Source organism: Oncorhynchus masou, chromosome 32 (assembly GCF_036934945.1).
Source record: "Oncorhynchus masou masou isolate Uvic2021 chromosome 32, UVic_Omas_1.1, whole genome shotgun sequence".
In the NCBI taxonomy this organism is placed as follows: Eukaryota; Metazoa; Chordata; class Actinopteri; order Salmoniformes; family Salmonidae; genus Oncorhynchus; species Oncorhynchus masou.
The window spans coordinates 10,390,705-10,403,543 of record NC_088243.1 but is presented as its reverse complement, the minus strand read 5'-3'; the positions used below and the strand labels follow the sequence as shown (position 1 = coordinate 10,403,543).

At 47.0% G+C, this 12,839-nt stretch overlaps 1 protein-coding gene across 2 annotated transcripts in view; it reads left to right on the top strand.

Annotated features, from left to right (window-relative positions):
• cenpf (centromere protein F) overlaps positions 1 to 12,839 on the top strand; it is a 21,185-nt gene extending 8,346 nt beyond the window's left edge. Inside the window, exons 12-22 of one of the 2 annotated variants that reach the window (XM_064953203.1) lie at positions 17 to 2,952; positions 3,113 to 3,272; positions 3,390 to 3,824; positions 4,132 to 4,248; positions 4,425 to 5,695; positions 5,742 to 5,930; positions 6,168 to 6,392; positions 6,554 to 6,710; positions 10,164 to 10,847; positions 10,958 to 11,088; positions 12,105 to 12,839. In XM_064953203.1, coding sequence (XP_064809275.1) covers positions 17 to 2,952; positions 3,113 to 3,272; positions 3,390 to 3,824; positions 4,132 to 4,248; positions 4,425 to 5,695; positions 5,742 to 5,930; positions 6,168 to 6,392; positions 6,554 to 6,710; positions 10,164 to 10,847; positions 10,958 to 11,088; positions 12,105 to 12,320 — 6,521 coding nt within the window. In that variant the 3' untranslated portion in view covers positions 12,321 to 12,839. Of the gene's footprint in view, positions 1 to 16; positions 2,953 to 3,112; positions 3,273 to 3,389; positions 3,825 to 4,131; positions 4,249 to 4,424; positions 5,931 to 6,167; positions 6,393 to 6,553; positions 6,711 to 10,163; positions 10,848 to 10,957; positions 11,089 to 12,104 lie in introns of those variants that run through there. The other variant, XM_064953202.1, reaches the window with a different exon arrangement.

The window sequence follows — 12,839 nt, the reverse complement described above, 5'->3', positions numbered from 1 at the left end:
GTCTGTTGTTCAACAGCCAAAAATGAAGCCCAGTCCGAAGAGCTGAAAGTACTTGTCACTAAACTGGAAAGCCAGACCAGATCGTCAGCCCAAGATCTAGAGAACCTAAAGAAAACGCTCACAGACTCAGAGACCAAGAATGACAAGACTCAGAGTGAACTCAATACCCAAAAACAGGAAGTGGAACAGATCACAAACAAACACAGCGCTCTGGAGAAGGAGATCCAGGAACTGAAAACAACCCTGACCACCACTCAGGGCGAGTTTGTGCAGCTGAAGAAAGAGAACGAGACACTTCAGGGATGGAAAACGGAGAAGGAGACGCTCGTTAACGAGACTGAGGCTGTGCAGCAAGGCTTAGTTGACAAAATCGCCGAGCTGGAGAAGAGTCTGGGCTCGTTGAATGACGATAAAATAGGTCTACAGGAGCAGCTGAAGACTCTGGAGGCTGAGAAGGCTTGTCTATCAGGGCAGATCGACTCCCTGAAGGGAGAACTCCTCAACAAGTGTACCGACCTGGAGGAGAAGGGACGCATGTACGAAGAGCTCCAGAAACAGCTGGAGGAGTCTGACCAGAAACACTTAAAAAACCTGGAAAACGTTGGGTTGCAGATGACCCAGCTTGAGGGACAAGTGAAGGATCTGGAGTCCAGGTTGCAGGTGGAGACTGGCAGGGCGGAGCGGGCCGAAATGTTTCACACTGAGCTCCAGGAGCAGTACCAGGCGGCCTGCGACCTGGCCCGGTCCAAAGATGCTCTGGTGGAGTTAGGCCAGAGCGATGTAGCCCAGCTCAGAGAGAGTCTGGCTCAGACCACAGCCCTACAGGAGGAACAACTGGCCAGATTTACCCAGGAGAAGACCTCCCTCCTGAAGGAGTGTGAGGAAAGCGTAGCATTGAAGGCCGACGAGGTTGAGCACGCCAAGCTGAGTCTGGTTAAGATTCAGCAGGAGCTGCCGTTCCTCCAGGACCAGGTGTCTTCACTGGAGTCCAACCTGAAGATCCAGAAAAGTTTGGGTGTTAAACTACAGGCCCAGTATGACAACATTGTCAATACTAAAGAGGATCTTGTGGAGAAGCTTTCCGAGGCAGAAAAGAGAGGGGAAAGTCTTCAGGGTGAAGTCGATAGCCTCTCAGAGCAGGCGAAGACTGTTGGCTCTCTACAGGAGCGCTGTGATACTCTGACAGCTGCGGCACAGGAGTCCATAAGCGCTCTGCAGAACATGACCGAGACCCTGACCCAGACTGAAACAGAGCTGCACATACTGAGAGACGTGGTTGAAAAACTAGAGGCTCAGGTGAACGAAGCTGAGACCAAGGCCTCAGGTCTTGAGAGGGAAAAGGCAGAGATGTCAGAGAAAGTAGAGAAAATCCAGAGGGAAGCTGAAGAGGTTTCTGTGAAGTATCAAAGCCTTCGGGACTCCCAGGAAGAGGAGAGGAATGGTTTGCTGAAGCAGATCTCTACATTGAAGTACATACTCACTGAGAATGATGCTGCTTCCACCCAGCTGTCTTCTGACCTGAATAACTCCCTGGAAGCTCTGCAGAAGACACACTCGGCTGCCGTGGAGCTCAACTCCAACCTGGAGAGCAGCCTGGTGGAGAAAACAAACCTAATCTCTTCTCAGGAGATGCAAGTCAAAGAGCTCTCAGAGAGACTCCATAAGGAGGCTGAGATCCATGTCACAGAGCTGGAGACTTACCTCCAGAAACAAAGAGGCCTGAAGGAGCAGCTTGAGATTGTAAAGAGCCAGCTGGAGAGTAAAAGCCAGGAGGGAGCTGAGGCTAAGGAGAAGTGGGAGAGGGCCTCAATAGAACTGTCTAAGCTGAGAGAAGATTTGTCTTCTGCCAGAAACAGTGTCGATGAGAAAGGCCGTAAGATCAAGAGTCTGAAAGAGAGGTTGAACCAGGCTGAGTCTGAACAAGACAAAGCTACCGACGCCCTGAAAGAGAAGGTCATCAGCATGAACAAGATCAAGGTCCAGCTGGAGATGCTTCAGATGGACCTGGAGGACAACGAGGCCTGCATGAACACCTTTGACACCCAGATAGAGGAGCTTAAAGGAACTGTGGAGGAACTCAGAGGAACCGTGGCCTCTCTGAACGAGAGACTGGAGGAGAGCGTGACGCAAAGGTCCACCTTGGAGACCGAGCTGGGCTCTGTCAAAGAGCAGCTGTCAGAGAAGAGCTGTGAAGTCACCCAGGTGACAGCAACTCTTGAAGACACTCGCCAGCAGATGCAGGCTGCCTTGTCCACAGCAGGTTTAGTGGAATCACTCCAGACCACTGTTGATGGGCTGATGGAGACACTGGAGGAGGAGGTTAGAAAACATGGCCAACTGGAGATGGACATCATTCAGCTCACTGAGGAGAAGGAGCAGTTGACCGTGGAGAAGGAGCAGTTGACCGTGGAGAAGGAGCAGTTGACCGTGGAGAAGGAGCAGTTGACCGTGGAGAAGGAGCAGTTGACCGTGGAGAAGGAGCAGTTGACCGTGGAGAAGGAGCAGTTGACCGTGGAGAAGGAGCAGTTGACCGTGGAGAAGGAGCAGTTGACCGTGGAGAAGGAGCAGTTGACCGTGGAGAAGGAGCAGTTGACCGTGGAGAAGGAGCAGTTGACCGTGGAGAAGGAGCAGTTGACCGTGGAGAAGGAGCAGGTGACCGTGGAGAAGGAGCAACTTGAGGCTGACTTGCAGAGGCACAGTCTGAACGCTGGGGATGAGAGAGACGCGGTCAAACAGGAGAATAAGTGTCTCCAGCGTACGCTACAGAGCCTGACGGAGAACTACGAGGCTGTTCAGTCTGCGTTTGAGAGAGCGACCCGGCAGAGCGAGGACGAGACCAGAGAGAGGATCGGAACGTTTGAGAGGGAACAAACCGAGCTCCAGCAGAGACTGAGCGGACTGCAGGGTGAACTAGTCCTGTTCAAGGAGCACTATGACAGCCTGATGACTCAGGTAAATCAATAAAGTGGGAGAGCTAATTGTGTATGTGATTTTGTTTTTTAGTGTTTATTTTACAAGGCAGGTCAAATTCTTATTTACAACAATGGCCTGTATTGTATAGGTCCTTGGAAGTAAAATGTGTTTAGTAAATGTATTCTGATTATTATGACAGGCATGCCAGCAGCAGTCTCTCATAGAGCAGCTTCAGACCAAGAGAGACAAGAAGGTCTCTGCAGGAGAGGCGGACGGACCGACTTCCAGACAGACGTCAGGCTCCTTCTTCAACGTCAGCTTCCCCTTAAAAGAAGATACCGTGGAGATGAAACCCACAGGTTTGTTGATGATATGATAAGATATTGAATTTCTAGTAGTTATGCTTTCCATTTAATGTTAATATAATATATGCTTCGGGTTCACAAGGATTTACTTTATTTCATTGATCTCGTCAGCTGAGCAATCAGATGACCTCCACAACTCTGAGGTACCTCAACAGACAGGAAGTGTCGGCAACAATGAGCCAGCTGAAGAGTTCAGTGACTGCATGGATAAAGTCCCTGTAGAGCAGCAGAAGGCGCTCAGTAAAAGCCTAGATGATGATGATGATGTGACCCTCTGCGGTGAACATGTAGCAGTCTCTGAAGCTCCTCGTGACCAGGACCAGTTGGCCCAGAGCAGGGAGGTGGTCAGAAAGCTAGAGGAGGAGCTACAGACCCTCCACTCCCAGCTTGACCTCGCTACCTCTGAGATGACTCTCAGGAAGGAGCTGTGCTCTGAGCTGGAGGTCAAAGTTGAAGAGTTAGAGGTGAAGGTCCAACAGATGGAGAAAGAGATGTGTGGTGCCGCGGAGAAGATTAGCGCTGCCGTAGTGGAGAGACGGACGCTAGGTTGGTTTTTAACTAAACACTATCTCTCCTTTGTTGCTCGCCCCTTCCATAATATAAACAAACGCCATACTGTTGTACTTGTCTTTCTTGCACTAACACTTACTAGCACTCATTTGGCTTATCGCTGCTTTTGTGTCGAAGGTTTTATATTCTCAATAACGGTGAAATGTGGTTGTCTTACCAACCTTAGTTTCATGCAGTAACTGTAAGTTCCTCAGGTTGCTGTTTTCAATCTTTTGTCCTGTGTTTTATGTTTACTCTCAAGGGTGTTTTAATGATGACAATGACATGTATTTATTATTATCAGGTGACCAGATCTCAGAGTTGACAAAAGAAGCAGAGTCCCTGAGACTGGCGCTGCAGACCTCTAAATGTCAGCTCTCTGATGTCATGGAGATGCTAGAGACGCTGGAGATGGCCAAAGGTAAGGACCAGAAACCCAAATTGTGGACCTCTAATTTAATCTTTGTAATATGCCTCATTTTAATAGTGTTTGCATCTAATTGGTTTAATTTTTGTGCTTTAGGCTAATGTATAGAAAGTGAAAAGCTTTTTACTTTATTTATGAATGAATGAAGATCTGATTCTTCCATCCTGAAGGTGGTTGGAGCGAGAGGTTTTTCCAGGTGGAAAGCGAACTGAAGAGGGTTCGTTCTGAGAAGGCCAATCTGGAGAAACACATCCTCTCCATGGAGGCTGATTTGGAGTGCTTGACGGAGCAGAAAGTCACGCTGGAGAGGGAGATGGAGGCTAGCCGCAAAGCTAAATGTGACCTGGCCCAGCAGCTGGCCACCCTCACCTCAGAGAACGGACAACTCAGACAGGAGATAGTGTCCTGCAGCGAGGATAGGAATGAGCTGGAACAGTCAGTGGCACAGTGGAGGGATAAGGCAGAGAGTCTGGAGAAGACAAACGTGGATACTAGAGAGGTTATTAACATCTTAGAGGAAGATATCAGAAATGGGAAGAGGGAATCTGATGTGACTTCTGCTAACCTGGAGAGTCTGCAGATGGAGAGAGGTCAGCTGGTGCTGCAGTGTCAGGCGCTAGAGAAGACCATCGCCCTGCAGAGCGGAGAGAAGAACAACCTGATTAACCAACTGAACAGCTTCAAAGATAACCAGAGCTCTGCGAGCAAAAACACTGAGTCCATGGCCTCTAAGATCCAGTCTCTGGAAGGGGAGATATCTAGACTAGCCCAGTCTCTGGAGTCTTCTCTGCTAGAGAAAGGAGAGATAGCCTCACGCCTCAACTCAACCCAGGAGGAGGTGGCCCAAATGAGGTCGGGCATCGAGAGGCTCCGGGTCCGCATAGAGTCCGACGAGAGAAAGAAAAAACACATGAGCGAACTGCTGAAGGCTGCCCAGAGGAAAGCAGATGCTCTTCAGGATCAGCTCGACAAACAGGAGAGGGAGAGGGAAGACGCTGACCAAAACCTAGAGGAGGCTGTGCTTCAAGCCGAGACGGCCACGGCCCAACTTGAAGAGTTGGAGGAAGAGAAGAAGGAACTGGCCAGTAAGATTGAGGAGATGACCACCGAACTGGACAGCCTGAGAAATGAGAAGGAGAGGCTTGAGGAATTGCTCTCTCTGAAGAACGCAGAGATTGAGGAGATGAAGGCAGCAAACCGAGCTGCCACTGAAGAACTGGAGAAAGGGATGAGAGAGGCGGAGGACAAACAGAGGGCAATGGTGGAAGAGTTACAGGCCCAACTTGGCTCTGTGAGCTCTGAGCTGCAGAAATGCAGAGAAGGCCTGGAGGGACAGAAGGAGAGAATGCGGTCTCTAACGGAGGAATGGGAGAAAGAGCGGGAGAGGCTGCAGTACTTAGTAGGTGAATGGAAGACTGAGGGGGAGAGGCTGAAGAAAGAGGTGGATCGACTGCAGGCTTTGGAGATCGAGCGGGAGAAGGAGAGAGATGCTGACTCTGAGACTGCAGGAGGACCTGGAGGCACAGCAGAGAGAGATGGGGGACATTCGAGAGAACAACAACACCCTGCAGCAAGAGATGGAGAAGCTGCAGGCACTACTGTCGGAGCGGGAGCAGAAAGAACAGGCTCAATCTGCAGAGAGACTAGAACTACAGCAGCAGTCAGAAAGCTACAAGGTCAGTCGTTTTCTATAGTCCTATTGATATCATGTAGAATAGCCTATATTCTTAGTATTTGGGGTTTTCATTCATCCATACGAGACTGGAATGATCTTGGTACTTAGTACTTTTCAACCACGGTTAACGTGTTGGAAACAAATGTGTTAAACTGTGCCGGTCTTCTGGTTCAGCAATGCAGTGTGTCAGTCACACTATGTATGTCCTCTTTCTAACACACTACGGACTCCTCCCTAGTTATCCCTGGAGGAGGTCACCTCGGAGAAGGAGGTGCTGAAGGCACAGCAGGAGGAGGAGGTTGCAGCCATTAGGGGTGAGCTGACCTCGGAGCAGGAGGTGCTGAGGGGACAGTTGGCTGCAGCGGAGGAGGAGGTCAGAGGTCATCTGTCAGAGCTGAGCAGTCTGAGAACCAGAATGGAGGAGCTCAGCACTACCATCATACAGCAGGACAGCAGCAAACGGGTATACAGCCCTTGTCACATTGTTGCTTTACGGTCTGGAAATTCATTGCATTAAATTAGGAGTGAAAAACACTTGAAAATGTATTACTTTTTAATGTGTTTTATCTGTGAGTGATTGTTATGGTAACTAATATTTTTTTTTATCTGTGTCCTGTCTGGAAGGTATCGGAGCTGAGCTCCAGAGTGGCCCGTCTGACTAAGGAGAGGGACTCAGCCCTCGGTAAGGTTAACCTGTGGATGAACTCCTGTAAACAGTTGGAGAAGGAGCGGGAGGCTCTTGTACTGGAGACCCAGAAACTACAGGCCAGCCAGACATCAGGTACCATTATCTACTACATTACCATCAATGATAAATATCATTGATATATGAAAACAGTAGGGGCCCCAGAATTGAACCCTGGGGAACCCCACATGAATACTTACATTATTTGAAACAAGTGGTGGAAAAAGTACCCAATTTGTAAAACTTGAGTAAAAGTGAAGATACCTTAGTAGAACATTTCTCAAGTAAAAGTCACCCAGTAAAACACTACTTGAGTAAAAGTATTTGGTTTTAAATATACTTAAGTATATTTTAGCAATTACATTTACTTTTGATACTCAAGTGCTGAAAGTAAATGTATAAATCATTTCAAATTCCTTATATTGCAAACCAGATGGCACCATTTTTAAATGTATTTTATTTACGGGTAGCCAGGGGCACACTCAGACATAATTTACAGTGCATTTGGCAGAGATACAAAAATTTGCCGTTTTGAATCCAAAATAGGTGACCTCCATGGTTCGTGTAGATCCGATGCGAAAGTTTAGTGGGGGGGCCTTTGGATCAGTACTGGCTGTAAGCGAAAGAGTGATGCGCGTTTGGAGCGATACTGTCTGTGTCCAAGGCTCAGCCAATCGTTCACATCACAATGCAACACGCGACTGAAGAGAGAAGAGACAACCAATTCGCTAGTTACAGCATCAGCTTTGTAAAGACGAAGAGTAGAAAGGCAGTTTGTCAGTAAACAGCAGCGCGTCCCCTGAACCATAACCCAAGAGGTAACGGTAGATGAGAAGCCTGACCAGGGGTGAGAAGGTGATGAAGCGTACTTCATGAGCTGTAACTGAAAAACAACTGGCATTTGGAAAGTTTGAGGTGGGCGAGAAAGTGTGGTGGTACAAGTATTGTTAAGTAACGTTATCTTGCTAGCTTGATCAAATTATCCGTTAGCTAGCCAGAGAAATGTTGAGCAACATTAGCCAACTTAAGTGAACAAATAATTGTGTTTATGGTGTGAAAAAATGTGCAGGCTAATAACATCAGACAGCTAACGCCAGCTAGCTAACGTTAGTAACCTAACCAATTCGCTATAGTGTTAACTGGTTTACGACTCCTTGCGTTACTGGACTCTGGTAATCTGTGTGAAATGTTAACTGGTTTACGAACTAACTAATATCTGTGAACTAATGTTTTCCCTCTACAGTATGTGGTTAATTTTCAGAATGAGAGAGTTTGGTGAAAATAAGGCGTTTGTTGTTTAAACAAGTGGATTCAGGGATCAAGTGTCGCTGGGCCTGGCTTAAGCTGGGTAAAAAGGGCTATGACAGGTGTACTCTGCCTGAATAAGATCAATTATGCCAATAAAGGCACATTGCTCTGCTGGCACATTGTAGAACAGATATCCACAGGCAGAAAGTGTAATAATGTGCAGTTTAGTCCGAAGACATTTTGCTTTTGTTGTGTTGAACTTGACAGTAACACTTGTGAGTGAAGGGGGATTATAAAATGATTTACTCAGCGTACATTATTTTTGCACACATGTAGCCTTGTGCCCTTGATCGACGTCTACTATAGTGGCCAGTATAATAGAGCAAAAATAGAATGCCTGTTTGTTTCATTATATTTCTACTTTAAGATGGGGGTTTTTCTTTCCCAAGTACAATATTTAGATTGTGTGTGTGTGTGTGTGTGTGTGTGGTCACAAGTGTTCTATTATAAAGGCTGTCATGGCTAACTGCAATATTAGTGTATCGTTCTTTCTCATTTGCGGTAAAGTCTAGGCAACAAATAAGTATATAAAAAATGTTTTTTAAAAACTACATCAGTATTCAGACCTTTTGCTATGAGATGCGAAATTGAGCTCAGGTGTATCCTGTTTCCATTTTTTTTTTTTTTTTACCGGGCAGAACGACAGATTTGTACCTTGTCAGCTCGGGGGTTTGAACTTGCAACCTTCCGGTTACTAGTCCAACGCTCTAAACACTAGGCTACCCTGCCACCCCCCATTGATCAACCTTGAGATGTTTCTACAACTTGGAGTCCCCCTGTGGTAAAATCAATTGATTGGACATGATTTGGAAAGGCACACACCTGTCTATATAAGGTCCCACAATTGACAGTGCATGTCAGCGCAAAAACCAAGCCATGAGGTCAAAGGAATTGTCCATAGAGCTCCGAGACAGGATTGCGTTGAGGCACATCTAGGGAAGGGTACCAACAAGAACACAGTGGCCTCGATCATTCTTAAATGGAAGAAGTTTGGAACCACCAAGACTTCCTAGAGCTGGCCGCCCAGCCAAACTGAGCAATCGGGGGAGAAGGACCTTGGTCAGGGAGGTGACCAAGAAGCCGATGGTCACTCTGACAGAGCTTCAGAGTTCCTCTGTGGAGATTGTTGTCCTTCTGGAAGGTTCTCCCATCTCTGCAGCACTCGCTTTAAGTTTGCCACCTAAAGGACTCTGACCATGAGAAACAAGATTCTCTGGTCTGATGAAGCCAAGATTGAACTCTTTGGCCTGAATGCCAAGCGTCACGTCTGGAGGAAACCCGGTACCATCCCTATGGTGAAGCATGGTGTTGGCAACATCATGCTGTGGGGATGTTTTTCAGAGGCAGGGACTGGGAGACTAGTTAGGATAAAGGAAAAGCTGAACGGAGCAAAGTACAGAGATCCTTGATGAAAACCTGCTCCAGAGCACTCGACTATCCCCATCCAACCTGACAGAGCTTGAGAGGATCTGCAGAAAATAATTGGAGAAACCCCTCAAATACAGGTGTGCCAAGCTTTGTAGCGACATACCCAAGACTCGAGGCTGGTCTGGGTCTGAATATTTATGTAAATGTGATATTTCAGGGTTTTTTAACACGTTTGCAAAAATTCCAAATCCTGTTTTTGCTCTGTCATTATGGGGTGTGTGTGTGTGTGTGTGGATTGATGAGGAAAAATATACATTTCATCCATTTTAGTATAATACTGTAGCATAACAATGTGTAAAAAGTCAAGGGGTCTGAATACTTTCCGAATGCACTGTACAAACTAAGCACTTCTGTTTGGTGAGTCCTCCAGACCAGAGACAATGGGGATGACCCAGGGATGTTCTCTTGATAAGTGCATGAATTTAATTTTCCTGTCCCGCAAGCCATTCAAAATGCAAGTTGTACTTTTGGGTGTCAGGGAAAATGCATGGAGTTAAAAGTACATTGTTTTCTTTAGGGATGTAGTGAAGTAACAGTAATTTGGTCAAAAATATAAATAGTAAAGTACAGATATCCCAAAAAACTACATAAGTTAAAAAATACTTTAAAGTACTACTTAAGTACTTTACACCACTGTCTGAAAATACTTCAGATTGTGGAACATCATATTAGATTTAATTGACAGGGACAATGCACATTAATCATAATTTTAGTAAATGTTGCTAAAAACAGATTTAAAAAAATGTTTCTCCCTTTTTTTTCTCCATGTAAAACACAAACCCATTTTTATGTAAAACCTCCCTGTCGTTCCAGCAGGTGAAGAGAGCAGTGATGAGGTACAGAAGAGGAGCTCTGAGGAGGTGCAGGCTGAACTCAAAGAGTTGAAGAAAGCTCTAGAGGAGAGGAGTGAGGAGGTGCAGGAGCTCAGCAAGACTCTAGCAGAGAGAAGCAGGGAGTTGGAGGCGCAGAAGAGGAGCAGTGAGTCTGAACTGGAGGAGCTTACTGAAGCCTTGGAGGAGAGGAGCAGGGAGGTGGACGAGAGCATGGATAAATACTGCAGCCTGATGGTCCGTGTCCACAAGCTGGAGGAGACCAACGACACGCTGGAAACACGCCTAGAGCGCCTTGTCACGCAGACCACTAGCAGCACGGCTAACAACGCTAGCAACACGGCTAACAATGCTAGCAATAAAACACCCAGGCGAAAGTCAGGCAGGAGGTCAGCCTCCAGGGCACAGGAAGCACTCATACCGTTGGGTCCCGCAGAGACAGACTCTGAGAACATGGTGCCTGCTGGTCAGGGTCAGGGGTCGTTGGGGAAGAGGGGTTGTGGTGTTCTAGCAGCTAGTGACAACAGCAACACTCCATTTAAAGCCCAGGAGGCCCTGCTGAACACTGCCAAGAGGATCAAAGCAACAGCAACCACGCCCAAACCAGGAAGTAGACAGGAAGAGGAGGAGTTTAGGCCAGAGGGACTTCCTGAGCTGGTGCAGAGAGGTGAGACCTGGGAACATGGATTCCAACAATAACTTTGTTCTTATTGAAGCACAATAAACCTGAGCTACTACTATTAGCCTCATGTTCGGTTTGTCTCATGTCTCTCTCAGGGTTTGCTGATATCCCTCTAGGAGAGGCCAGTCCCTTCATCATGAGGAGAACCGCAGTGCAGCGCTGTAGCCCTCGTCTGGCCGCCGCACGACACACTGCCGCCACCCCCTCTGTAACCCCCCAACACAAGGTGAGTTACACACACACAAGACGGAGCACCTGCGGATTGTCACATGTAGCCAGAAACACAGCCCCACACTACACATGAGACACACACACACACACACACACACACACACACACACAGGGGGCAGCAGAGTCCTGAAGGTGAGACCCACACTGCAGTTAAATTACAGTGGGTCATTGTTCAGCAGAGATTGATATAAGCCATGGGAGAGATGGAGGGTAGAGAACAGACTTGTCACTGAAAGAAGGTGAGAGATGGTTGTATTCAGTCAGTCAGCCGGATGTGACCCTAGCCTGGGTCACATCTGCAATGGGGACCCTCTTTCCTCGACATAGAAAATCACTCTTGACTACAGCTCGCTGGAGACCTGATAACATACACATTCACTCACACACGTCAGTAGCTACGTTTCCATCCAATTGGTGACCAGATTTTTTGAAAGATGCCACCATGTCAAATGAACAAATTGTCTGCATTTTATAGAATTGTACTGGCATTTCCATCAGCCTGTTGTGACTTCTATTTGTGAGACGGCTTCCTCTCTCATGCCTATTCAGGAATGGCACTTAAAAGAACACCCTCTCCATAACTTCAGTCTAATGAAAGATCACATCCATATTGGGCACATATTACCTTGTGGTGAAGCCTCCCTGTGGTAGTTGCAGAGCACAGGAGGTTGGTGGCACCTTCAATGGGAAGGACGGCCTTGTGGTAATGAGTGGAATGGTATCAAATGCATCGAACTCGTGGTTTCCATGTGTCTGATGCCATTCCATTTGCTCTGTTCCAGCCATTATTATGATCCGTCCTCCCCTCTGCAACCTCCAGTATCGCAGAGGAACTTTGTTATGCTGTAACTAGTTTGTCATACCACCAGGTACCTTAGAAGCCGGGGGGGGTGGACCACTTCACTTTAGGAAGACGGGGGGGTGGACCATTTCACTTTAGGAAGACTGGGAGTGTCCACTCATGTCTCTGTCCATAACATGACCATTTAAAACCCTTTCCTCCTCTTGCAGGTGCTGGAGCCCCTGTCCCTTCAGAGCCCTGTCGGCATGGCAACTCTGTCTGACAGCCCTGGTGGGAAAGGCCTGTGTGTTAGTCCCACCTCCAGTGGCGAGGAGAGGCGTGGCCATCGGTCCCTGAGCACACGGAAGACTCCGGAACAGAGGGAGAAACGCAAAGAGGCCATGATGACAGCATCACGCCAAGAGGAGAACTGCCAAGTGCAGTAACATAGCAACTAACTAACCTGTACAAAGCCAGTAACACCCCAAACCAATGTGATGACAGAATACTGGAGGCAGAATGTCTGTAAACTTCATTACTAATGTAATTTATCTGTCTGCTGGCTGTGGTACAGGTGAAATGCCATTCTCCAATGTAAGCTGTAGATATTAAATGTTTCTGTGTTTTTGCTCTGAACCTGTTTTATACTTTCTATTCCTCCCTATTTACTACTACTGTTAATAGCACAACAATAAACGTTTTGTTTTAATCTGTTATAGGGCTGGTTTTCCAGACCCAAATGAATCCTACTGGACTAGAAAGCATGCTCGATGGAGAATCTCCATGCCATTGGAACTTAATGTGTGTCTGTAGAAACTATCCCATAAAGTCGTATAAGATAAAACTCCAATACCTAGTTCTGTAGCGTTACGGGTCTTTTCTGTGTCAATAACTAATAATTCCACTTCAGCTCATTGGTTGTTCATAATGATATAACTGCTGTTTTACTAAACATTGTGATCACA